This window comes from Mycetomoellerius zeteki, unplaced genomic scaffold (assembly GCF_001594055.1).
Source record: "Mycetomoellerius zeteki isolate Tzet28-1 unplaced genomic scaffold, Tzet1.0 scaffold79, whole genome shotgun sequence".
In the NCBI taxonomy this organism is placed as follows: Eukaryota; Metazoa; Arthropoda; class Insecta; order Hymenoptera; family Formicidae; genus Mycetomoellerius; species Mycetomoellerius zeteki.
The window spans coordinates 325,194-351,761 of NW_017257819.1; the positions used below are offsets into that span (position 1 = coordinate 325,194).

At 32.6% G+C, this 26,568-nt stretch overlaps 4 protein-coding genes across 9 annotated transcripts; 3 read left to right on the top strand and 1 right to left on the bottom strand.

Moving 5' to 3' along the window:
* Positions 1 to 306: 306 nt before the first annotated feature.
* LOC108729743 (general transcription factor 3C polypeptide 2) lies at positions 307 to 12,971 on the top strand. 2 transcript variants are annotated; one of them, XM_018458991.1, is made up of 21 exons: positions 307 to 328; positions 717 to 951; positions 1,024 to 2,441; positions 5,011 to 5,124; positions 5,212 to 5,364; positions 5,455 to 5,612; positions 6,035 to 6,092; positions 6,671 to 6,847; positions 6,931 to 7,144; positions 9,555 to 9,651; positions 9,798 to 10,003; positions 10,095 to 10,293; positions 10,360 to 10,605; positions 10,681 to 10,800; positions 11,245 to 11,387; positions 11,464 to 11,650; positions 11,728 to 11,815; positions 11,899 to 12,018; positions 12,212 to 12,379; positions 12,440 to 12,550; positions 12,723 to 12,971. In XM_018458991.1, the coding sequence occupies exons 2-21, from the start codon at positions 822 to 824 to the stop codon at positions 12,900 to 12,902; spliced, it is 4,287 nt and encodes a 1,428-aa protein (XP_018314493.1). In that variant the 5' UTR covers positions 307 to 328; positions 717 to 821; the 3' UTR covers positions 12,903 to 12,971. The 2 variants fall into 2 exon arrangements, with proteins under 2 accessions (XP_018314493.1, XP_018314494.1); XM_018458992.1 differs by lacking the exons at positions 307 to 328; positions 717 to 951; positions 1,024 to 2,441 and adding exons at positions 2,508 to 2,543; positions 4,743 to 4,795 and having other exon boundaries at positions 12,723 to 12,965.
* A 278-nt stretch (positions 12,972 to 13,249) lies between these two features.
* Positions 13,250 to 17,026, top strand: LOC108729726 (uncharacterized). Its single transcript, XM_018458944.1, has 4 exons — positions 13,250 to 13,461; positions 14,083 to 14,282; positions 16,026 to 16,219; positions 16,817 to 17,026. The coding sequence occupies exons 2-4, from the start codon at positions 14,086 to 14,088 to the stop codon at positions 17,002 to 17,004; spliced, it is 579 nt and encodes a 192-aa protein (XP_018314446.1). The 5' UTR covers positions 13,250 to 13,461; positions 14,083 to 14,085; the 3' UTR covers positions 17,005 to 17,026.
* A 1,471-nt stretch (positions 17,027 to 18,497) lies between these two features.
* Positions 18,498 to 20,441, top strand: LOC108729721 (motile sperm domain-containing protein 1). Of its 4 annotated transcripts, none has more exons than XM_018458935.1 (6): positions 18,498 to 18,568; positions 19,094 to 19,270; positions 19,354 to 19,517; positions 19,588 to 19,747; positions 20,053 to 20,196; positions 20,256 to 20,441. In XM_018458935.1, exons 2-6 carry the CDS (start codon positions 19,126 to 19,128, stop codon positions 20,285 to 20,287), a joined length of 645 nt encoding a protein of 214 aa, XP_018314437.1. In that variant the 5' UTR covers positions 18,498 to 18,568; positions 19,094 to 19,125; the 3' UTR covers positions 20,288 to 20,441. The 4 variants fall into 4 exon arrangements, with proteins under 4 accessions (XP_018314437.1, XP_018314438.1, XP_018314439.1 ...); XM_018458936.1 differs by having other exon boundaries at positions 18,526 to 18,564; XM_018458937.1 differs by lacking the exon at positions 18,498 to 18,568 and adding an exon at positions 18,656 to 18,760.
* Positions 20,442 to 22,627: 2,186 nt separating this feature from the next.
* Positions 22,628 to 25,913, bottom strand: LOC108729710 (eukaryotic translation initiation factor 4E homologous protein). Of its 2 annotated transcripts, none has more exons than XM_018458920.1 (6): positions 25,687 to 25,913; positions 24,110 to 24,185; positions 23,792 to 24,031; positions 23,207 to 23,359; positions 22,916 to 23,127; positions 22,628 to 22,832 (listed from the first exon to the last, which is right to left on the bottom strand). In XM_018458920.1, the coding sequence occupies exons 1-5, from the start codon at positions 25,704 to 25,706 to the stop codon at positions 22,969 to 22,971; spliced, it is 648 nt and encodes a 215-aa protein (XP_018314422.1). In that variant the 5' UTR covers positions 25,707 to 25,913; the 3' UTR covers positions 22,628 to 22,832; positions 22,916 to 22,968. The 2 variants fall into 2 exon arrangements, with proteins under 2 accessions (XP_018314422.1, XP_018314421.1); XM_018458919.1 differs by having other exon boundaries at positions 24,110 to 24,194.
* Positions 25,914 to 26,568: the final 655 nt, after the last annotated feature.

Below are 26,568 nucleotides of genomic sequence, written 5' to 3' on the forward strand. Positions count from 1 at the left end.
TCAACTCTTTAAATGGAACATTGAAACGATCATTTAAATAGAGAGAGAGAGAAAGCAATAAAGAAGGAGAAAATGAGACGGGGCAATTTATTTATTTCACGCATGCGCATTCCGTTTTGGCTAACATAAAATCAGGAGAGTTGCGTTAATGTATATACTGTGCTATAACTAAACTGACGGTTCGTCGCTCACTGCGAGTTGCATAAGTGATCAATATCGCGTCATTTTCAGCGAGGCATGTGTTTCCGTGTATGTACGTAGCTAAAAAAAGGTGTAGACACTCAACACTTGTACGAAAAACAAAGAGAATTTTTTATCGCATAATGTGGTAAGTGCATGAACTTTAACGTTAATTAAGAAAAAAATCAGAATGAATGAACATATAACCTATTTTCGCTGTCCATTCACATTGTAAAATAATCGCAAAATTTCTCAATTATTGATAACAATGCAACTACGAAAGTAAATAAAACTTCAGTAGAACAATCGCGAATACAGGTAACGAATTTTTCAGAACAGAATGTTCAAGTATGTTTTGGAGCTCTAAACAAGAGATTAAATTCCAATGTCGAATGTTCCACGTTCGAATCCCCGGAATTTTTCTTGTTTTTTCCTCATTTTTTCTTCGTATTTTTTGTCAAATGTTACAAGCTGAGGCTCAAGAATGTGATTAAAAGCATTAAAATTATAATTAAAATTATAATAATTATTTGCAGGTAAAATTGAACTTCCTCGTCTCACATGTTATAAAAGAGTGAATTTTTATAATTGTTTCTATCATCTTTTATCCTACGAAAGAGAAAGGAGATAGCTCGTGTGATATGTCGCTTAAGAAAAGTAAATGTTTTTCTAAACATAGAGCATACGATGAAGTAACTACGAGCGATTCAAGTATGTTTCCTCCTCACTTTGAGAGTCTGAAGAATATTTGTATTAGTGACGCAGCTAGTAGTAGGTATACTATTTTCTAAAGTTACTTTTAAGTCAACATCAATAATGATATCTTCAATTTTTCAATTTAAGCATCTATCTCAAACAAAAACATTGTATTATCAGAAATTGACAAGAGGCATAATGAATATTCTGGCATCAAAAATAACAATAAGTACGAAAGTAGGCCCATTATTCTAGAGAACTATGCACAGGAAAGTCTATTACTTCATACTCCAAGTAACAATTTTATCAGTATAGGAGTTAACAAATCTGACAATCTGGAGCAGCTACATATAGAAAGAGAGAATGCAACGAGAAGTGAAACAAATTCAAATAGGAATAAAGTACCTGAATCTTGTAAATTAGTCACTCTACAGAATACAGCGTGTGAAACTGAATTTGTACCTGAATATCGTACTAAAAGAGAAAATTTAGATTATACATCAAATATATATTCTCGAAAAAAACTTTTGTTCTCAATTAAACCGGGAACATCTATGGAAGCAAAAAGCACAGATATTTTGATGGCATCCAGAGACAAAAATACAAGTTCATTACATAAATCATGTTCAATAGAGGATAATGCTGATGTAAACAAAACCATACCTGATGAAAATGAAAAAGATTTCCAACGGGATAAAATGAATGATGTCGTTATATCAAATAATTTTTCCCGAGGTTTAACTGATGATAATATCTTGTCAATCAAAATACAAAATCAAATTGTGAACGAGCAGCATATTACTTTATCAGACAAGAGAACTGCAACGAAAAAGCAAGAAATTGAGGAAATCAAGAATGGAATAACTGTACTACCAGCTAAACCAACAAGATCACTGCCCACAAATTTGAAAGCTTCTATCGAAGATAACAATAAAAAGTCGAAATTAATTAAAGTTGAGTATAAATTGACAAATTCAATGCAACCATTTGCAGGGGGAACGCAATCGACAATAGACGATAGTAACGATTTAAAGTCGACAGGAAAATGTACAGAGCTTTGTACACAAAATGTACATTCAATTAAGCAACAAATTTCATCTGTCGAAGATACAAATTGGAAATTTATATCCGAAGCAAGGGATGAAAATGATGATTTAGAGAATAATGCAGCACATCGGGATACATCTGTAGCAAGTGAGATAAATGTGGAACATGACGAACAAAGTCAGTCATTTGCAGTGCAAAATATCAAGAGAAAAAGGGGTAGACCTAAGAAAGTAATAGATTCCACAGATCAAATCACACCAAAGAGCTCAAGAGACGATGATATGTTGCAAGAGATTCCCAAAATCATTACCGAATCCGTAACACATGATAGAAGACGCACTAGTAAAATTATGATTGATACCAGTATGAGCGATGAAACCGATACCGTGGAAGAAGAAACTATCGTTGTCAAGAAACGAGGTCGACCACCTGGTTCAACAGACCGGAATCGAGGACGCGGTCGAGGACGCGGTCGAGGACGTAGTCGAGGACGCGGCAGAGGGACATTACAAAATTTGGTAGATACCGAATACACTCCTAGATTAACAACGACAAACGTTTCTCAATCCACAACGGAGAAAAGTAACGAAATAGATGATACAAGTGCAACAAGTTGTATAGTGTAGGTGGGCATACAGTTTTATTTTGAACTTCTCTACAGGCTTCGCCTGTATTGACTGACGCCAGATTGACTCCCGAATTCGTGTTCCCTGCGTTTCTTCTCCCTCGCGGAAGGATATCCATGCTGATTCACGCAGTATCCAAGATATTTTATCTCAGTCTGAACCAAATAGCATTTATCTAAACGAAATTGCAAGTGACTCTCGCCAGCTAATTTGAACAACTCAGAAAGGATTGCTAAATGTTCATCGATACTCTCCGTAGCGACCAAAATATCGTCGAGATACAATAATACCTTATGTTCCCGTATGAGCTTCTCAAACACTAAGTGTATAAAACACTGAAATACACGTGGCGTGTTTGTCAAACCGAAGTATCTCCGAATGTGATACGCAATTGCGGATTTATCAGAAAATCTCGACCTCAAAGTACTTTAAATACCATAACATTATCGGATACCGTATAGAACTTTATTTTTGTACCCATGCCTTGTATATCTACATCACCATAGAAAATTCTTAATATCTTAAGCCCGCAAAATTGATTGGTATCTTCACTTACCGGAACGCACCCATCGTCTCTAACAATACTATCGCGAATGAGACTAATCGGTAAACCCGAGTCCATCATCGCATCTAATACATAAGTGTCTGCCTTACCGCATTTATTGCTAGGGGAAGTTTTTACAGTCACCATATAGGGTTTTGGTAATACGATAGACTGTATCACATTAGTCGACGTAGTTTGCGTAGTCTTCACTCCAGCTTCCAAAGTCGCCGGTTGCTTGCGTTCGGAACAATCCCTCGCCAAGTGCTCCGTCGACCCGCATACAAAAAAAAACAGGCTCTTCTCTCCGTTGCCACCGCAGTCGAACGCTTGCAGTATTTAGAAATGTGTCCCGCAGCGGGACTCCCGCTTCGTTACACTTCACTATTTTACTTCCTGCCGATGGCGCCTCTGTCTTCGCGCCGGATGATTTCGTGACCTCTTTCTTCTATTTATGGTCGTTGAATTTCCTTGTTTGGGGACTAATTTTCTCAAAAGATTTTAGCAACTCTATCCTTGACTGGAAGTTCATAATGCGCGCCTGGTTCTGTAAGCGTATATCGGCGATACCCTCTATAAAATAGTCAAGGAGCTCGTCTTCTGCAATAGGTACTCGTTTCACAAGAATGACTTTCTCATGATAATATTCACAAAATTATTCGTCCGTCTCTCATACACGGGCTTCAAATTCCTTTCGAAGTGACAATTTCCCGGGTCGCAGATAAAACATCTGCTCCATTTCTCTTAATAAATCCTCGATACTCAGTGTCAAATATTCCGCTTTCGAGTAGAACCATGTGAGTGCTCGTCCCTTCAATCTTGAGCTCAACAGAACTCTGGTAGAGCTGTCGTCAAGCTGATAATTCCTCAGTAATTCTAATTGAGTTTTCCATCTCCAGAACGTGTCTTTGTTCGCGTCGAACTCTGGCAGAAGATCTTTAATGCTGCGGACGCCGCCAGTCATCGAAGAGATACCACTCGATCTCGAGGCACTTCGCGCTCTCGTCGCAATAACTGCTGCTCTCTCTCCAGTAGCTCTCTCTCTCTCTCTTTGTATCAATTCCAACTCACGTTGTGAATAGCTCTCAAACTCTTCCATATCGATTCTCCTTCCGGAATGAGCATATTATTTTCCAGATTTGTCGACTCGTCCACTGTTTCTTGTTCGGTATCCGTAACCGACGTACTTCCGGTCAGCGCCTGATTCCGTTTCTCGCCCAGAATCGTCCAGATATTCGGATCTACGATACTCAATCGCGCGAATAATTCGCCGCACAATTAATCTCTTTTCTTTACCAAAAAGCACCACGAGGATCGTTCGCATTGATCCCACTTCTGAAAAAAAACTGTAGGTGGGCATACAGTTTTACTTTGAATTTCTCTACAGACTTCGCCAGACTGATTCCTAAATTCGCGCTCCCTGCGTTTCTTCTCCCTCGCGGAAGGATATCAATCAACGGCCAATAATACGCGATCACACGACTACGGGTGCCCAATTATCTCTGCCGGGCAACTGCGACAGTTATCGAGAAATCGGAAATCTTCCGTTCGCGGCGATCCACCTTTTTCTTTCCTTTTTTAAGCTAATGGGTAGGTACGACCCCACCAGACAATGGTCCCAAAACCGACTCGCAGAAATATGTCTACAATAGTGAATACCGAAGATGCTGTTACAGATTCGAATGTTCCACATATTGAAAAAGCCGTAGGTTGCATTATGTCTCAAAGATTTATGCTACAGCATACCACAGTTAAATTATGAGTAATTCAGTTAAATAATCATAGACTTCGTTTACACCGTGCGCTTAGTCCGCGACCTATACGATAAATGTCTTTGTTTAATCTACAGAATAAACAAGGACATCTATTGTATAGGCCGCGGCCTAAATGCACGGTGTAAATGTAGCCATTTATTTACAGATACAATTGGTAACTTGTGCTAAATGCGACCAAGAAATATCGAAAAAACAATGGTCATCACACAATTTATATCATCATAACAACATGGCTTGGCGAAAAGACGATGAGCCATTGGTAATAAAATATGTTTAATATTCTTTGTAGATCTTTGTACTATTAATAAAAATTTATTTTAAAAAATTAATTTATTTATATGTATAGGACTTCGAAAATGACGTAAAATTGTTGAAGAGAGTATTAACTGCTGCTCTTAAACAAAAAAAGAAATTTCTGACTTGTGAAAAATGTGAAGCTACGAAACGGAGTGTCAATGGTTTTATATCACATATGCAATTTTGTGGTAAATCAGAAGAAGTAAGCAGAAAAAGCATATTATTTATTATATATTACATGCAAATATGTGGCACATTTTACTAAAGGTTTTTACCTATTTTATTATTATAGGAAAGACAAGCGTTAATGGTAACATGCCCCATTTGCCACGCAAGTATGATGCCTTCTTCCATGGAAGTACATGAACGTTACCACAGGCAACTAGAACAGAGTAAAATTAAAGAAACAGAATTACGAATAGAAAAAACTAAACGGAAAGCAGCAGAGAAGTAAATACAAAATTTTAATTAAAAGTTGCTTCAATTATACACTTATTAATGTATATATGTGTATGTAGAGAATTGGTGTAAAGAAAATACATAGTTGCTTATTAAAAAATTCATTTTACAGACATTTTTTTAAAGTAACTATGTATTTTTTTACACTAATTGATTTGTCTCATTATTCTGTTCATAAAAGTATTAAGGTATGATTATAAAAAAATTATAACGACGCCACCCAAAGTCAAACTGATAAGATCTGTAAATAGATCTCCTTTTATACCTTACAACTTTTATCTGAAACAGTCATCCTCTCGAGTAAATCTGAGATTCCGATCTTTTTTGAACACCCTGTATATAATATATATATTTACATACATATATATTTTTACATATATATACTTACATTCATATATATTTTGTAATTACAGAGCAGTACCAAGGATATTGGAACTCACCAAATCTTTGAAAGAGCAAAATCTAAGCACGGTAAAGAATATTTATATAGAGACATTCGAGACACTATCGTGTCTCTTGAAAAGTTTGGATTCACATTTGTATATTAAAATTTTTTTTGTTACATGCATTGTAAATTTGTATAAGTATACAGGGTGTTTCTTAAAGTTCGCCCACGAATCATATAGCGCTATTCCAGATTAAAAACTGATTCGAAAAATTCTCTATCATTTTGCAACTTTCATGATAGACAATGGTTGGGCGGCCGGATGTGCTCTTATTCGGCAATCTTTAGAAATTAATATTTTGTCAACAATAGGCCTGTTCTTTTTGACTGAACTTTTGCACCAGTTCACCTTTCTTCTTCTTTTTTCCGCCTAAAAAGAAAGATGAATTGGTGCAAAAGTTCAGCTAAAAAGAACAGGCCTCATTCCAAAAATTGCAAAATTGTGAAGGACTTTTTGACTCAGTTTTTGATTAGAAATAGCGCTATATAATTCATGGGCGGACTTTAAAAAACACACTATATATATATATATATAGAATGTGCGTGCATGGGTGCGTGCGTGCGTGCGTGAGTATATGTATGTTAATACACTTAATATATTTAGAACGATGTAGTACAAATGACGAACAAGAAAAAAATACCAAGCGCTTGGAAAGTTATGTGGAAAAAAGAATTAGAATCAGGTATTACATCTTGTAAACATATAGGATGTACTTTCACAAGTTCCTCTTACGAAACCATTTGTGAACATTACTATCAATGTGATTTCATTCCACAAGAGGTATTTTATTTCATAATATCTGCCACATTTGAAAGAGTGGTTAAGTATATATAAAAAAAGTACAATATTTCTTTCATTTCTAGAATTTTATGTGTAAAATCTGCAAGTTTTCTGCAGATTCTAGGGATAAGATTACAGATCATATAACAGAAACTCATTCCGGCAACAGTGACTTAGAGAAATATTCTGATTATGAGACAGAGGAAGATGAGTATTTATCAGATGAAAGTATACTTGAATGTGTAAAACGAAAGCTCAGTAATCGTCGTCTATCGAAAACAAAATCCGACAGTACAAGTGAGTCAAATAGATAATAGATAAACTATATCCTAATTTTAATAAAGGAATTTATTCATTTTGTGCTATTTGAAAAGCATGCGGGGATTGTTGGATCATTTTTTTTAGAGTTTCACTTTGCTAAAAATCATAGTTAAAATAGTTCGAGTGTCTGAGGAATATAATTTTGAGACACATTTTAACAGAAGGAATCAATGACTGATTTTATTATTTTGTCGAGTTTTTTTTTTTTTTTATTAAAATTAATTATTATTAAAGTCGTAACTCTTACATATTTATACACTTGCACTGTAGAATAATATATATTTATATAAGATGGTCCACTTATCGACCATCTGAAATATCTCGCTTATTTTTGATGATATAAAAAAATGTTTCAAATGAAAGTAGAACGGTTTTGAGAGGGACGTATTTTGGTCATGTCGTTTTTTTTCTAGGTGGAAGCGCCAAAAAGATACGAAGATCACCTCCACTTTTTTAAATGGAATTGTATGATTTTTTTTCACAATATGATTCCTGTAATTATTTTGCATATAAAAGTATTAAGGTAGTGATATAAAAAAACATGATCAAAATACGTCCTCTTCGAAACCGTTCCACTTTCATTTGAAACATTTTTTTATATGGTGGATGGTCGATTTATGTAGACTACCCCGTATACTTACTACAAAGCCTTAGTAATATTATTTACAATAACTGGCATATGAACAATGTTTTATTTCAAGCAATGTAAATAAACAATATTGAACTAAGAATCTCATAGGACCATACATGTGAGTATACAATCAATACGAGATTAATACTATTAACGGTGAGATTTTAATATGTCATTTAATGTTATTAAGGTCGACTAATGTAAGTTACTTATAAGCATTGACTTATTAAAGTGCTAGTCAATTTAACTCGTGATATTATTGCGATATTATTGCGATATAGTTCAGTGGAGTTTGCTTTTCAAGACCGAAAAGTCATTTCGTCGCGCAGTTTAAAGGATTACGTACGTATAAGTATATAAATTCACACAAAAATGTCTAAGCACTTAAGAGCCAGCTAGACCGTTAATGATATTTATTTCGTTGTGTACTCACATGTATGATCCTAAGAGATTCTTAGTTTAATATTATTAATTTTTTGTTAATCGTATACTTCTATGCACACAATAATGAGATAAATAATGAGATGAATCAATTGTGTAAGTAAAGAAAACATATAGTTGCTTAAAGAAAACATGTAGGATAATTTTTTAAAATAAGCAACTATGTATTTTCTTTACACCAATTGATTAATCTTATTATACTGTGCATAACAGTATAATAAATAAAGTATCAAAAAATTAATAGTTTACGAAATACTTAATGTTTCATGTCAAAATATGTCAAAATAAAATATAAAGTGCCTGATAAACTATTGATTTTTCGATATATCTACCTTAATATTTTTATATGTAGAATAATTAAAGGAATCATATTATGTAAAAAAAATCATATAATTCCGCTTAAAGAAGTGAAGGTGATCTTCATATTTTTTTGGCTCCACCTTAAAAAAAAAACGTGAGTAAAATACATTCCTTTCGAAATCGTTCCACTTTCATCCGAAACATTTTTCCGTATCTTTTATACTTTTCGAGATATTTCGGTTAAAAAAAGATCGATTTTATATAGGGATCTATATAAAATCTCTAAATTGTATTGATAATTTTAATATTAAAGATTTGTAATATTGTTTAACATTGAAAATGACTTAATAATAGGTCGAAACGTTTGTTTATGATTTATATTTAATTTATTATTAAAAGTTTTAATTATTAACATATAAGAACTAGTTTGACTCGTTAGCCCATGATTTTACATATATTTCTGAATTTATCAAGTCTTTTCATAATTATTGTTATTTAAAAATAGGACTCTGTATAATATTCTGCTCCATAAACACTCTATAATAACTTTTATTAGGAAATCTTATTTATTCTGTAATGCAAGTAAGAGTCATGACTTTAACAATAATCGATTTTAATAAAAAAAAAAGAAGCTCGACAAAATGACGAAATCAACAGTAGCTTTTTCTGTAAAAATATGTCTCAAAATTATATTTCCAGGATACTCAGACTATTTTAACTATGATTTTCGGATTCAGTAAGTAAAACCGAAATTTAAAAAATGACGAATCCAAAAAAATGATGATCCCTACGTGCTTCCCAAATCGCCTAAAATGCGTAAACTCCTTTGTTTAAATAGACTCATAAAAAGTGTTTTATGCAAATTAATACATATATAATCACATATAAACAAAGAAAATATTTATTTAGCACGTTATCATATTGTTTTTTTTAGCAGAATTATTACATAGATGTACAATCAAATAAAGATGTACAATCAAAATTTAAAAGACTAAATCTCTGAAAAAATTTTAGGAATCTACCGAAAAATGGCTTTCTTGGATAAAGAGACAACGCAAAGTCCCCATTCAACCGAAACTTATAAACCAGCTTTACGTTGGACTCTGGATTTGTAAATATAATTAGCTTATTTTTTTAAATTTAATTTTAATTTTAACTTTACATAGCTTTTATTACTTTACATTAACGGAACTGATTTTTTATTAAATTATTTTTTATTTATTGAAATAACATATATTTTTTATTTATTTATGACAGTGAGCTGAAAAATTATGAATTGGCGTTATTCAAAGATGATGTGCCGAATTGTTTTACGTTATTGGAAAATGATGATGCCACAATGTATCTCCCAGAACTAACAATTTCAATGGCCTTCAAGCATGAAAACGTCAATTTATCGAAAACGAGTTCTGACAAGAATAATTGGAAGCGCATAAAAAGATTTGAGAGTGATACCTATGAAGGTAGTTTACAATATTCTTTTATACATACATCCTGTGATATATGAAAATATTTAACAAAGAATAATTAAATTAAATTCTAATTTTGTTTTAGCTGTGCCAACATTTTTTGTCGGTGGTCCTATATGGGCGTTAGCATGGTTGCCCATTCCATCATCGATCTGGTCCAAAAATCCGACTCAATACGTCGCAATTAGCACACATCCCACGATGGAAAGTAAATATACTGTGAGAAATAAATATTTGGGCCCGAATATCATACAGATATGGGATGTTGGACCCTTAAATCATCAGTAAGTAACTAAAGACGTTGCTGTAACTTTTAACGTTATTGGGATTATATTATATATTGTTTTCAGAGTTAATAGCAAGAATAGATCGCCCGTGTTAGCTTATGCGATTGCGCATAATAGCGGTACAATTTGGTGTTTAGAGTGGTGCCCATCGGGATGCTATCAGGATGTTGATCTTGACAATTATAAAGCAGACGAAAGTAAAATTAGGCGAATGGGATTACTTGCAGCTGCATGCTCGGATGGATGCATAAATATTTATTCACTACCGTTTGCGGATGAACTTAAATTCGAAAAAACGGAAAATAATTCGTGAGTCGTATTTTGATTGCACATCATTACTCTTCTTTCGTTTATTTATAAAATTTTTATGTGATTTGCATCAAGGTTGCCGATTTACAAGACTGATCCGGTAATGACACTGGTTGTAAATACTCTTATATACGATAATAATGAACAAGATTGGCAATGCACTAAACTGTCGTGGACGAAGGAACATGGACACAGGTAATATTCGCAATCTAAATTATTTTTTGTAAAGCTTATATACACGAAATAGTCATTTCATAAATATTCTAAAAGATTTTAAAAAATGATTCCTCACATTAATTAAAGACGAAAATTTTTTCGTAGGTCCGAAGCAGCTTAATTTCGAAAATATAATATTTGTCAAAATTGAAGGAAAACATTTTTTTCAAACATTTCGAAAATCGCTCGAATTATTTTAACGAAATTTATATGTATATTTAAACGATTTTATCAAAATAACCCGAGTGTTTTTGAAATTTTTGAAAAAGAAAATGGAATTTTTTCGACTTTGACACCTTGTATATCTTTGAAGCTGAGTTATTTCGAACATACGATCATATGAAGTTTCGTCTTGAATTAATCGCCCTTAAACTCTTTTAGAATACTCGAGGATTATTGTATAAAAATAATATATTTTTTTAGCATCATCGCTGCAGGTTTCTCGAATGGTTACATCGGATTGTGGCATCTTACGACTACCTCACCTCTGTTGCTCAACGTACGAATGAATACAAAATTTATAAACACACATCAACATTTCTTTGCTCATTACAACGCAATTACCAGTAAGTAAACTCATCATCATCTCACATAAGGGGAAAATGTATATGTAAAAATGTATTGTCTTGTTCTTTTGCATAGTGCTGGCATTAGTTCCGTACGGTAAAAGTCGATTCCTCGCTTCCGCGAGTGTAGACAAATCGTATAAATTTTGGGACTTGGAAGAGACAAGTGGACCGCAAAGCTATATAAAAAAAGGCATAGTATCGAACGGTGCATGGATGATGAACTGGCCGTGTGCAATTCTTAGTTTCGACGATGCACTTGGGTAAAATTTATTTTGTCGCAAGCAAGAATGATAATTGATAACAATCACGATTCCTTCTGATGCGATTATTTTTTCAGATATCATTATACGCATTCGATGATAGTACCGTTGAGAGAATACGGATACAAATATTGCCCAATTTTAGCAACCAACTCGCCAACTTATGTAAGAATATCATATTATCTTTGCTTGTCTTTTTAAAATGTCAACTAATTGTACATTCTCCTAAATAATGTTCAACTTTTTAGGGTCTCGCTGTTTCCGATCACGCTAATAGTATTGCACATGGCACTTTAGCTGGAGAAGTAATGACTATCTTTCCTCATCAACTGTTGTATACAGAAAAAATATTGCCTAAGAAAAGACAGGTAGAAAATTGTACCTTCTTATATCGTCATATTCATAAGATTTCTGACAATTACATATTTTATTATAGTATCTTATTACCAGGGCAGTATTTGAAGTACATGTATTTAAAATATGTTTTTAAATACAATTTTTGAGTATTTTGCCCATCCCTGCTTATTACTATATATATATATTTTTTTTTGTTTATCACAGTTGAACTCTTTCATCGAGACGGTGGATTTCTTAAGGGAACAGCAACATAAAGATAATGAAAACGATAAAAATAAAGATAAAAAGAGTTCCAAGGAATATCACTATATGCCAGAAACCTATAACGAATGCAAAGATCGTTTTGGAATCGTCTTCCATGATAATTTAATGGTAAGTTGTTAGACTTATTTTTTTATTTCTTGATATCTAATTTTAAATAATTTTCTACAGGATTTGGAAAAATATATCGCTAGGAATAAACCGAATAAGGAAAATACTTTGAACAATGATAAACTGATGTCTATCCCTATTGAACAATATCCATTTACTTCTGCAAACAGGGTATATGTCAGCAATAATTTTCACCTACCTTTCTTCTCAACATAATTAAAATATATATTTTAAAATATGTATTAGCACGTTTTAAAAGTCGCGCATTTTACACATTTTCCATATGTAACTAGAAACGAAGTACTAATAAAAGGTGAAATAAATACTTTTAATATTTTTTTAGATGGCTTGGAATCCAAATACGTGGAATTATCTATGGCTTGCAACGGGCTATCAAAACGGCTTAGTGAGATTATTCAACTTGAATTTCATGTCTAACTCCCGTGACTTGAACGCTTTGCTGCTGGCGCACGAGAAGTCTATGCTCGACAAAAAAGAACAAATTAATATCGTTGACATGTAAACGACGAGAATAGAGAATTTTATAAATTATCTTTTGTATATAAAAAAATTTTGTATATAAAATATGAAATAAATTTTTGTCATGTATCGCCCAAGAAAAATTTTCTCCTGTGACGTATCCGGCCGGATTTTTGCAAGGCGCGTTGAGGGATCTTATTTCACTCGCCACTTCCGAGATAGACCTATTGCCGGCCCTGGAATACATCTACATTCATATAAAAGCTGCGTTCGAGAATATATACACACCTTGTGCCTTCAAGTATCATTCTGTCCTTGTTATTCACCGAAAGTTAAACAAGGATAAATTGATACCTGGAGTCTGTGTGTATTCCCGAACACAGCCAAACTACGACGTAGCGACGAGGCGTAGCGAAAAAAAAATACCGGATGAGATCCAGTGTGGGACTATAGGATCGGAGCGCGACAGACGGAGAGTCGCTATCTTGCCGGTGAGGTTTCTCCTATCGCTCTCTTTCGACATTTCCGAACTTCGGGGTGATAACGCTTTCAACCGGAAGTATTTACGAACCTGCGCCAATCGGACGATCCTTGCAACAGCGGTAAGTGCTGAATCTCATTTAAAAAGATTTTGTTCTCGTGTAATTATACGCTCAAGCACATTGAACTCTCACATTCCGTGCTGTATCTTGTTTCTGAAAGGAATCGTCTTTGGGATACAAAATGTATTATTCTCCGTCCGCTTCGCTCATGTATTTTATCTAAAAATAGACATCTCCGAAATAATCTGTCTGCATTTTAATATTATTATATATATATATATACTTTATAATTATTGCATATTGTGTCTTTTATAATTGTAATTATAAAAACATGAATAATGTCACGTGTTTAATTCGAACATTTCTGAAATTTTATTTTCAAGATCGATATATTCTTGGATGCATAATTTCTTAAATTTTATCAAAATTCTGAAAAATAATTTTTTTAAAGAGTCTAGAAGGGGAAAATTATTGAAGATATTTAAGGAATATTAAAAAGTAAATGCTGCAAAACTTTAAAAATCTTTGACGTATCCAAAAATTAAAAAGAGCCAGCAATTTGATTTCAAATTCAAATTTCGATACACACAAAGTGCGAATAAGTTTCAAATGTTTTGACACACTGTCGAGAAAGAGAATTGATTTACCTGTAATTAGTTTTTTCTTTTTGTTGACACACAGAAGATGAGTTTCAATCCCATGAAATGGAAAACGAGATCTATTTTGCACAGCGTTCTAGGCGCTTTGCTTCTTTATATACTATTTGTTTATAAGAAGAAACATCAAGTGATGTTCGAGGGCATTATAAATAAGTCGGATCCCAAACTAGTGTGGGAGTTTGTGGCTGATTTTAGCAACATGAAAAAATTAAATCCAACAATGTAAGTAGAAATCAGACAATACCTTGAAATAAAAAGGATCAATAAGTTGTATTAATAAAAAGAGAAGAAAAGAGAGTATATTATATAGTATATTATATAGTATATCAGGGATAGGTATGATCAACATTTTATGATTGACGATTAATAAATAAATAAAATTTATAGGAGTGTGCAAATTAGTTCGAATTTGAATTGAATCAAATTATAGTGGATTCGATTCGATTCGTTTTCGAATCTGAGAGATTCGAAACCGAATAAGTTTGAAATTTCGAATCTGTGGTTCGATTTCAAATCACTTGCCTATTTTATATGCTTTATTTATGAGCATCTCTCTCTCTCTCTCTCTCTCTCTCTCTCTCTCTCTTTTCCTATATCTCCTGCGACCAATCTTGTTGATACAGCGCATACCAATCTTCGTGCATGCGCGCGTGCGCTTATTGGCTTACATTGTGAAGAAAATGCTATTTATTTTTTTAAATGCTATTCATTTTGTTTAAGCTAGTGAAACTGAAAAATAAAAAGTACAAATTTAGCATAACAATTAGCTTTAAATTAAGTTTCGACATACTCAAAGAAATGTTTTGTATATTATACGCCCGGGAAAAAATGTATAATTATATAGAATTATATAAAATTATATATAATTGTATATAAATAGACGTATTTTATGTACAATTATATATAATTATATATAAAATTATATAAAACATTTATAAAACATTTTTTCCTGTGCGTATAACCATTCATTTTGTTGATGTGTAACTATAACAAAAACATATTACTACATCTTTTGAGATTTATTTTTTAAAAGTAGTTTTATGCAATTAGTGTAATTTAAATACTTCATATCATTTTTGGAAGTACTTATTTCTTGAAATTAAACTTGGTGTCAGTTATTGATATCAAATCTTTTCATACAAATGATAAGTATATATAATTAGGACGATCTTAAATATAAGAGCCGAGTACGAGTACCAGCCTGTGATTGGCTTATAACATCTTGAAACTGTATTTAAAAAAATTCTCATATATAAGAATATAATTATGAATAATAGCCTAGATAGCTCACAAAATATTTATAAAATATTTACAAAATATTATTTATAAGATTTATTTTAAATATTTTGTAAATATATTTTTGTGGTCTCTCTCTTAGATTGCATAGATTATAAACATTTATTATAAATATTATGAATATCTATATAACATTTCAAAAAATGAATATTAATAAATATTATGGGCTGTCTGAAAGGCCTGTTCTTTTTAACTGAATTTTTACATCAGTTCATCTTTCTTCCTTTTCTCTCCAGGAGGAAAGAAGAGGAAGAAAGATGAATTGGTGCAAAAGTTCAGCTAAAAAGAACAGGTCTAATACCAGCCATAGATTCAAGAATATGTAAACTCTGACTGATATTCATAGTCAGATCTTATTTCAAGACCGTTTTAAGTAATGTCTTAAGATGCTAATACAGCCCTCTGATTGGCTGATGACATCTTAAGACTGTATTTAAGACAGTCTTAAATATAAGAATCGACTATGAATACTGACCTATGAATACCGACCTATGGCCGGTATTCATAGTCAGTTCTTATATTCAAGACCATCTTAAGTTCAGTCTTGAGATGTCACGAACCAATCAGAGGGCTGTATTAGCATCTTAAGACATTACTTAAGACGGTCTTGAAATAAGATCTGACTATGAATACCGACCTATGATTTATCCATCTGAATTCATGACGCAGAGAGGACTTTAATGTGCTCGACGAAGGCGGGAATTATGATCACTGGAAATATTCCGTACGATATACAGAACATCTAAGTCATTTGCCAATGATCCGTAACGTAGCGCACGGATACTACGCCGTCAAGCCGGACAACAATGGCTACGTCATCAGTTCCAGGCATCTGACTTGCTTCTTTCTTGACTTTGGCTGTTGTAAGTGGATACCGCTTGCGATCCTGTTCGCTCCGCCTCTCACAAATCAGTCTATACAATCAGTTTCACTTTGTCTCGCTTAATCATTTGCACATAAATCGCTAACGCAGATAAAAAATTGATCAATCATCATTCAGAAATTTTATAAAAATGTTTAGAACAAGAACAAAAAAAAGCATAATAGATATAAGATGACTTAATGCAAGAACGAAACATTTTAACTCAATCAGTATTTAATTAATTTATTTATGCATGAGAAATATGATTATTTATTAGCAGTAAATCTTTATTTAGCTCATTTGTCCATTTATTAGTGTTCCTAAACAAAACTTTTAAGTATGATTCTCGTACAATTATTTATAAACCGTCTGATCTATTCTCGTAAGCTACTGCAGAAATAGTAATATTCTCTTGCAAATAAATATATTAATGATCGCTCTAAAAACATCGCTTCTAACGAATCTTGAACTATTTTTGAATAATCAACTTTCGTTCACGTGCGATTTCCATTCGGTTCTGACCACGTAAATTTAATGCATAAACTCTCATCTGCGTAGAGACGAATCCGATATTCTAATCGACCTGTTTGCTTTTTAGTGGAGTCTATTTCGCAATTCAGATTCGAAGTGTACGGGACGGAAGATACCAGATGCATTGAGACCGTACAGTATGAATGCCCAATCGCGTTCTCGCCATTATGTCACAGAGAAGTTATGTATCAACGGGAAGAAATCCTGAAGAGGCTGAAATCTGAATTCGCTGTTAATAACAGGAGAGAAAATTAGGTTATACTTACACATGATGTATTTCTAGCTCATTCCAATCTATTTTTTTCTTTAATGAAATAAAATGATTTTTATATCATAAAGTAATATATATGAGAGAACGCATTATATCTATTTCTTTTTAAAAGTATTTTGCATCAATTTTAATGGACTGTTATTTGTGCGAACCATTAAGTTATGCTTTTTTCTGATCAAGAATTGAAACTGTACTCTCTAAAACTTTTAGAGCAAAAATCTGAAGAGTGAGAGCGATTTGTTATCAAGACTGATTCAATTTTCACTCTTTAAAATGAGATTCCAATCAAATGAATTTAAAGAGTAAGTTAAACCCGTTTTATAAAAAAAATTCACAGATTTTTCAGAGGAAATTGTCGAATTCTATAATACATGTTGCAATATTTTGTATACATTTATTTTAATCGTCAATTTCTACTATAGTATACGTTACGTATACTATAGTATTTTTATAGTTTTTCGTATATGTTTCTTTTCAAGAATGGAGCCCCTATGCGAGAAAAAAGATAGAGAGGTCTTAAAGCTGGTTCTACATTGATCGCATCGCAATGTCGCAGTCCAATCAGAGTCGAGCTAGCTTGACGTTGATTGGACCGCAACGTTTGCGACACTGCGATGCGACTAAGGGCGCGTTCACACCTTGACGGAAAGCAGAAAGCGGAAAAGCAGTGGCCAATCACAACTCGCGCTGGTAGTAAGTAGTATAAAAAGCTGAAATCGTCGACTACCAGCGCGAGTTCTGATTGGCTGCTGTTTTTCCTCTTTCTGCTTTTCCGTCAAGGTATAAACGCGCCCTAATGTAGAACAAGCTTAATGTTCGCAATGCGCATGCGCAGCACCGTCACCTGTGTAAATTGTACAGTTGAGGTTTGTTCGCGTCGCAAGCTCCAACATGCTCCAACATGCTCCTACCATACCTCCTACTCATTCTATCAAGCGCGTTGGAGTGAGTAAGAGCTATGGTAGGAATAGGTAGGAGCACGTTAGAGCACGTTGGAGCTTGCGACGCGCAAACCTATACGCCTAAAGGTGCCTTTTCATGCTGACGCTCGACACTCATTTTCGGCGTCAAAATAAGTCACGTGATAGAAATTGACGAATATCAAGCGCCAATTTTGATCACATGACCTATTTTGACGCTGAAAATGAGCGTCGAACGTCAGCATGAAAAGGTACCTTAAAGGTGCATTCACATACAAGCGTCAAGCATCAAGCAGTGGAAGCAGCAACCAATCAACGAGGCGATTTTTACAGTGGCGTAAAAAATATTTTTGCACCACCGTCCGTATGATTGATTGCTGCTTCCGCTGCTTTACGCTTACATGTGAATGCACCTTAATTCACACTGGACGCAGCAAGCGTCAAGCAGCGGAGCAGCAACCAACCAGCAAGGCGATATTGTTTACGCCACTGTAAATGTCGCCTCACTGATTGGTTGCTGCTCCGCTGCTTGACGCTTACTGCGTCCAGTGTGAATTAGACAATAGACATCTGTAGTTAGTTACAGCACTCGCAGCGATGTATAGGATTATGAGATACTCAATTGTTTGTAAATATTTTATTAATATACCTATATACTTATTTCATATTTCTACACATTTCTATTCGATGCGGCGTGAAGTCCGATCCAACGAGATGACCGGGTTGTTCGTTTCTATAAGCAATTCACATAATTTCACTGCTTGTCGCAACTTTTAATTGTTGATTGACAGCTAACCGATATCACTTTACTTCTCTCCGAGTGAGTCGCGAAAATCAAGAAATTTAATGCAATTTCTTGTTGTGTATTTAATTCTATGAGTGTGTAAATTAGCGAGTTGTATTTAGCCGCGATTCTCTAACTTGTTTTGTACTTATTGCGATTATGAAATATTAATTCTTTATAACTTGACTCCATGTAAAATTCATGATTCGTGAGTTTTACATAAGGTCAAATTATAAAGAATTAATAACGTGTTTAACAAGTGGCTTCGGTAATTATACGTACAATTTTGTACTCAAGAAAAGTGCGGGAAAATATATAAATTAAGCTATAAATATTCATGAATAAAATATCGAACATTGTATCTTGCAGGTATATGGGTAGATTAAGATTAGGAAAGAACAATGTCATTGACGTCAGCAGCTACTCCTCGAAAATTGCCAATCTTTGTGTTTCCACAAAGTATTACATTCTATTTGGACGACCAGTCCACCCACAAGCAAGTGTTAACTTTGTATAACCCATATGAATTCCCTGTAAAATTCAGAGGTGACTTTTTGTTTTCTTCTTTTGTTGACAAAAGAATCTTTAACTTTGACCTTATGTTCGTTTAATAAATTCTATTGATTTAGTATTATGTACTGCACCATACAAATATCAAGTGGTTGATCCAGAAGGTATAATAAAAGCCAGTTCTTGCGTTGATATTGTTGTCAGACATACAGCGACTTCGACAAATAACTGTAATGTGATTGATAAATTCAGGATACACATGCACGAATATCCTACTAAGCAGGTAATACAATTTATAACCGCAATGATTGACAGACGTTTGTTCTAACTCTAAATTCTATCAATTTTATTAGATAATTGGGAAAAGAGATGTAGAAGCTAAACTTCTCCCTGGAACAGCAGATACAGCCGGGAGAACGACACCAGATCCAGATGTGTTTCAACAACTTCCAATAAATGAGAATCGGCAACAAGAATCCTATGCACTCATAAGCCGAAATAAAACAGTAGACAGTAAGTAAATATTTGAAGGTTCGCTTTAATTAAGCTTGAAATTTTTCAATAAATTGTGAGTTTTATTTGATATAGAAAAAATAAAATGATAGAAATTTTGTATTTCTATATTGCAAAATTTAAACATTAGTGTGTGTGTGTGTGTGTGTGTGTGTGTGTGTGTGCGCGCGCGTGTGTGCACACACATGCGTCTTGTGTTAGATCGACATATAAATAAAAAATAAATTCTTCATTGATCCATATCTATAGTAATGAAACAATTACTTTTAAACACAATGCGTTAATAGCTACAAATTATATTTTAGGAGGTACGAATTATGTAGCCCTTATTGCAGGAATTATATGCATAATTGGATTGCTTCTACCCACTGAGGGAGAACAAAATCGCAGAATGCCTGATTATTTGCATCTCTCTGTGAATTTCAAATTAATATTCTCATTTGTGTTAGGTACGTATGTAATTATATAGGTAAATGTACATAGAATTATAAGAATTTTTTTGTTGCAGGTATGGTTGCAAATATCGTTTTAGGACTATAATTATTAAAGTTTTATACAATTGACAACTTTACATAGGATAGAGACTCATAGTATAAAAGCACAATTATCGCAAGACTTTATTACATTGGACCTCCTTTCTTATAAAATGTACTTGATTCTAGTCTACGAATGATAAATTTCAACGTTGTATTGACCAAGGTAGGATTTGTTTTTGTAATTATATAATTTTATAATTATATATATATATATAAAGAATGATAAATATTTACATTATATATATTGTTTAAATATATATGATGTAAAAATCCTTAAATATTTATATCATATTTTACATAAAAATAATCCTATTTTAAAGTGAGGTGGTTCTTAAATGTATAATGAGAGATATTCTGGCTCGTGAATTCCAGGCCTACTGGAAAACTAATGTAAATTCATTATTTAAATCGAGCGATTATGTATATATATCGAAGAAAAATTGTATATGTCTTTTATAAATGACGTAATATGACGAGATAACGTAAAAATACTGTTAATGTTTGCATCACTAGCTTAACTTTTCATCTTTTAATGTTGTACATATAATCATATATATTGTGATATATCTCGCCATTCATAATATAATCATTTTATATATAATTGCCATGATCTCATGTACAGCTAAATAAGAGGGTCTTCCTGTATATAAAGACGGATTGAAATTTCAATATTAAAAATATCGACAATGGACAATTGTCATTTTTTATTATCCATCTTTTATTATCCCTTAGTCTTATGTACAATGTCATATCACATACATGATTTGATAATGAAATTAATTCACAATAAAATATAACAAAAATTCCAATTAAAAACATGTGCGATATTTGAACTGAAGAAATAGATCGAATGTGTGTTTCTTTTTATATATAGAAACTCTAGAATTAATAAATTATATTGTTTTTTAATAGAACTCTCTCGAGATTTAAATGAAAACTAATAAATGTTAATAACCCGGGCAGTGAGAACGTATTAATGCATCGCAGTAGTTGAAGCTTAATTAATATAATATATTTTTGACAATTTCACATTAGATTAAGTACAAATTGATTGATGTGACTCATGTATGAACGTTTCGGTTTCTGTCAAACCATCTTCAGCAATGCTAAGTACAATTAATTTCCTTTCAATGTTGATACACAAAATTTCTTGGTCTGCAATTATTGGAATTTAATTTCTAAAGCTGACAGAGGATGAGCTTTTCTCTACTTTACTGCCATTTTGTCTCTGCTGTTTAACCAAGTGACTACTAAAGAGTACAATAATGACAAATTTACTTAAACTATGATGAAATTATATAAGTTAATATTTTTCAACTTATCCTCTGCCTTAATAGATCACAACCAGTAATTCCATATGCAATATGTTATAGTATACAGTGTAAAATCTTAATCTAACATGAAATATATAGAAATATCGATTATAATATCTTGATGAAAGTCAAATGTGTGATAACTGTCAAATTTAATCTAGAAGCCACGTCAGTTCAAAGTAATAAATAAATTAAGAGTCCAACTATTATAAATGTCAATTTTGTAAAACATAAACAACTAAGATAAATACTTAATGCCATTTGAATTTCTCTATAATGCAGAAACTCCGTATCCGATTGTACGTTTAAACTATTAATTTGTAATTGAATGTTTAACATTTCCGAAATTATCTTTTTCTATTTAATATCACAATATTTTCCCATTCAAATTCATGATTGTATTCCAACATATGTTGGATTATGAATCAATGACTGATTGGTTGAAAGTTTTTCTATTTATGTGATTTTGTGTTCATTAATTTTCGTTTTTAATAAACGTCCTGTTTGTCCAACATAGGTTGCATCAATCAGTCTTTACATTGGATCTTGTATACAACATTTTTGTTAGAATTTGAAGGAGACTCATCTTTATAGATTTTAATGATTCTCTCCAGTTTATTGAGACTACAGAAACAAAGATTGCGTGAGAGAAAATATAGATGTTGATCCTTAATTCACACATCAATCAGTTTAATCTAATGTGAAATTGTCAACAATATATTATGTGTACCTTCCAACAAACGACACAATAACACAATATGACAAATAACACAAGTGACACAATGGATCATTACATACTTGTTGTTTGCCAATGTTAAACAAAGATGACATGATCACTGTGTCGCTTGTTGGAAGGCACACTATATTAATTGCGCTCCAACTACCGTGAAGTATTAATGCTCTCACACTGCCTGGTTATTAACATTTTCTAGAATTAATGTTAACACAGGCAACAATCGTTTCGAGAAACCTATTTTCGCAAAACTGGACAGAGACGCAATATATATTCACCTACTCACAGGATAAGCAGCCACAAATTTTTTCCTCATATTAAACACCTTGGAAATAAGGACGTTTGTTTATTTATTTTGACATATAGTCATTATTTACATAAGTTACAACACAGATACTTATGATTGAAATGTATCATCAAATGGATATTTCCCAACATTTCACGTCTTTTTTACTTTTTTCTTGTCGGATACATGATCCTCTGGGAAGTATAATAAGAATCGGCTGTATTTTCAGAAAAGCGTAATATGATTAGATAAAAAGAAAATCTCTTTTTGAATAATTTTCGATTAAATTGTTTAAATTACCTTAAGTCTGTCAGGGAAGTTTTAATACGTCTCGTTCTCGAAATTATACAACTTTAGAGATTTCGATGTACATTCTTCAAACTGTCGTTATGGGTTTTATATTCCATAGTAGAGGTAGGAGGAAGATGTAATACTCTTCTCAAAGTATCTCTGATTCGTGCTGTTATCGTCACATCCGATGCTGTTTTATTCCATACACATATTATGTCTTCCTATCAAATTAATCAATTCAATAAAAAAAAAGTTCTTATATTTTATGTAAACTGAAAATATGCGTAATCTCTCACCCACCTGAAATCTTATAGATACAACAGCACCGCATATTTCTTCTCCTACCATAAATTGCTCTCCTAATATTGCCAATATAAGATTTTCCCAACATCTAGAAACTAAACCCTTTCGTAATCTCACTATCCACTTGCCACCTTTTTGATTCGCTTCGTCCTAGAAAGAAGGAAACTGATACATAACATGCAATAAACACAGTGAATGCAAAAAGTATTCTTACAAGGAAGATTTTCATAAAAAAAGCTTTATTTGTAGAAAATAAATTAACAATTTATTAACAATGAATATGTTGTTCTAATATAAATAAAAAACTTAGCAAAAATAACAGTGTTCATGATCTTAGAAGCTAAATTTCTGAACTATACAAATACTTTTTGTGCATCCACACAATAGTACAATTTTTCATTTTCATTATTAAGATTATTTCAATTATGTTTTTAGATAAAATTAATTTTAAGATAATCTATTTTATAGTTTATTAATAAATTGTTAATTAATATTTATTTTCTGAAAATAAAGATTTTTAAGAAATCTCACCTGTATGACTACTTTTTGTACTCACTATAAATAGGACAAGACAATGCTTACCTCCCACATAGGTTTTATACCAACTTTGAAAAGATGGAAGTCTGTGTGTGTCGTAAGATCCGATGGTCGTACTAAATGACTGTAAAGACCCCAGAATTGCTCTACGCTTGCAAACCTGCCGACCAATTTTAAATTTTGGTCATAACTCTGTATATTAGTCTTACCAGGACTACGTCGGCTGTACCACAGTGCATAAGCATATTGTAATTTATGCTCATTTGGATTTATCTCTATTAGAGGCTGTTAACAAGATATTAATCTTCAGATTTTTATTGACGTTAATACTTCCATCATCAACAAGATCTCTGTTCTACTCACTAATGGATTCTTTTCTGCCTTTTGATTATCCTTTGATTGAGACTCTTCATCTCCACTGTCTTCTGTAGCTTTCAACCTGTAAGTGCTGTCATAATTTGTAAGTCAAACATAACAGAAATCAAATATCTCAAGCATCTGTTACATATTAATCCTCCAAAACTGATGTCAAAATCTGTAGCACAGTTATTGATGTTGGGTCTGTGAAAGTCTATATTAAATTATATTTAATTAAATAATGCTTTTTAGTCACAACGTAAATTTAATTCCATGTGATTAAACAGTAAAGTCAAATGTGGACTTGCAATTTTTGATTTTGTGAATTTTATTATATAACTGGTGTATATATATATATATATATATATAGTAAGCAATTATATTTTTGTAAGTTAAAGTAAAATATTGATTTTTATAGTTAATATAATGTTTTACATAAATGACAAACTTAATGATAATTGGAATATGATGAGAAAAATATATGATAAAAAGCAAAGAAAGAGCAAAGATCCTAGGTAAGAAAGAAACAATATATTAGATAATGATACAGAACCTGTTAGCTACAGAAGAGATGGCAACCTTTGATTTTAGTATTATTAACTCTTGATGTAATTTATAATTGATAATTTTATGTTATTTTAATGTAGCTAATGAAGACGAAGAAAAAGAATAAAATCAAAACTTACTACTTATTGTAGATAATTTTCAAATTTAGTAGAATATACTAACATCTTTTATAAGTTTGGCCTTGTTTAATAAATTACAATTTTTAAAATTTATTCAATTAATTTACAAATGTAACAAAGAATATATTAAATGTCTTCAATAGATCTACTATCAGCTGTGGAGGATTAATAAGAATGACTTCAATAAACGTTGATTAACTTTAAGATATTTTTAGAAAAATATTATAAATTGATGCAACAAATATAAAACCTGTTCTTTTTAATTAAACTTCTTGCATAGTTCCTCTTTTTCTTTTCAACGTGAAAAAAAAGAAGAGAGAAATAAACTGTGTAAGAAGTTTAGCTAAAAAGAACAGACCTAGTTTCTAACTTATTGCACTATTCAGAACATTCTTCGAAAAAGACCTTTAATTAGCAGAAATACTCTATGTCTATATAAATCACTGTTCCTGATCTAATTTTTCTTTCCTATTACCAAACAATAAGAAATAAATAATTCTATTTACGTTAACAAAATGGGCATCACACAACAAGATAACCGCTTGTTAAGATAAAACGAGATAAAACGTGATGAGTTGTTGGCTCATAAGAGAAACCACGAATCCTAACCAGTACTGGTTAGCCTGTCCTCTTCATCGTCGAGAGTTGAAATTGAAATTTCGCTCGGACGAAAACGTGACAGATAGGGACGTTTATCCGGACCGTACGACCCATTATGCAGTGCAGGTCCATTTCTAATGTAAATTCAGTTTAATTTTTATCTTTTTTAATACTAACTTAAAACTAGAAGAAAATAAAAAAATAAGTTAAGACGAGACTAAAGTTAATCTATCATTAGAAATGGACAGCATTCGCGTCTAACCTCGAAAAAAACCCGCCCGCGGTAAAAGCACTTACGTTTCGAACTTATTGGACATGCTTGCGGCTACAAAATTGCGTGCTCCAAAGGAATATTAAATCGCGTATAAGTGTATCAAAGCTTCGTGAAACTTTTTGTCTCTTCACCCGCACGTCAAACTTTCACATCTGCGGTGTTTTCGGTAAACTGTTGATCGTCCAGCACCGGCAGCACCATGGTAAAATATAAGAGGCCTGTTCTTTTTAGCTAAAGTTCTTGCACGTCTCATCTTTCTTTTTTTTTCTCTCGCCGTTGGAGAGAAAAAGAGAAAAGATGAACTGTGCAAGAACTCTAACTAAAAAGAACAGACCTAAGGTGAAACATTACGCATAATGAAAGTACATTTTCACGGGCTGCTAAAATAAGCATAAAGGTAAATTTTCACGAACTGTTCAAACCGGCTGTTTCAGCGACAAAAAGGATCACGTGATCGAAATGGACGCTTGATATTCGTCAATTTTAATCACGCGATCCTTTTTGTCGCTTAAACAGCCGGCTCGTGAAAATTTACCTTAAGAGTAACAAATTGACCAATTACAGTTGAATGTAAGAAGAATAATCGACTGTGATTGGTCATTTCTTATTCTTATAGCCTCATTCATTAGTCCGGATCTACAATAGGTGTTTTAAGACTTAAGCCGTAAGAAATTGATCAATTACCCCGGATCTACAATAGTGTCCGTATTCATAGTCAGACCTTATACTTAATGCGGGATCTACAATAGAAGTCGTAGCAGTCATAGGCCGGTATTCATAGTCAGTTCTTATATTCAAGACCGTCTTAAGTACGATCTTAAGAAGCCACGAACCAATCAGAAAGCCGCATTAGCGTCTTAAGACACTACTTAAGACGGTCTTGAAATAAGAATCGACTATGAATA

What these genes read in the sequence shown, in the direction of transcription:
- LOC108729721 (XM_018458935.1), top strand. Translation starts at nt 19,126, where the DNA reads ATGTCATTGACGTCAGCAGCTACTCCTCGAAAATTGCCAATCTTTGTG. An exon ending in CCGAAATAAAACAGTAGACA is followed by an intron (nt 19,748 to 20,052) that starts GTAAGTAAATAT and finishes ATTATATTTTAG; the next exon opens with GAGGTACGAATTATGTAGCC. An exon ending in AATATTCTCATTTGTGTTAG is followed by an intron (nt 20,197 to 20,255) that starts GTACGTATGTAA and finishes TTTTTGTTGCAG; the next exon opens with GTATGGTTGCAAATATCGTT.
- LOC108729743 (XM_018458991.1), top strand. Translation starts at nt 822, where the DNA reads ATGTCGCTTAAGAAAAGTAAATGTTTTTCTAAACATAGAGCATACGAT. An exon ending in TCATTACAACGCAATTACCA is followed by an intron (nt 11,388 to 11,463) that starts GTAAGTAAACTC and finishes TCTTTTGCATAG; the next exon opens with TGCTGGCATTAGTTCCGTAC. An exon ending in AGTTTCGACGATGCACTTGG is followed by an intron (nt 11,651 to 11,727) that starts GTAAAATTTATT and finishes TTATTTTTTCAG; the next exon opens with ATATCATTATACGCATTCGA.
- LOC108729726 (XM_018458944.1), top strand. Translation starts at nt 14,086, where the DNA reads ATGAGTTTCAATCCCATGAAATGGAAAACGAGATCTATTTTGCACAGC. An exon ending in AAAAAATTAAATCCAACAAT is followed by an intron (nt 14,283 to 16,025) that starts GTAAGTAGAAAT and finishes TTCATGACGCAG; the next exon opens with AGAGGACTTTAATGTGCTCG. An exon ending in CTTTCTTGACTTTGGCTGTT is followed by an intron (nt 16,220 to 16,816) that starts GTAAGTGGATAC and finishes TTTGCTTTTTAG; the next exon opens with TGGAGTCTATTTCGCAATTC.
- LOC108729710 (XM_018458919.1), bottom strand. Translation starts at nt 25,706, where the DNA reads ATGTCCAATAAGTTCGAAAC. An exon ending in ATGTCCAATAAGTTCGAAAC is followed by an intron (nt 24,195 to 25,686) that starts GTAAGTGCTTTT and finishes AAATTATGACAG; the next exon opens with CACTTACAGGTTGAAAGCTA. An exon ending in GTATAAAACCTATGTGGGAG is followed by an intron (nt 23,360 to 23,791) that starts GTAAGCATTGTC and finishes CCTTCTTTCTAG; the next exon opens with GACGAAGCGAATCAAAAAGG.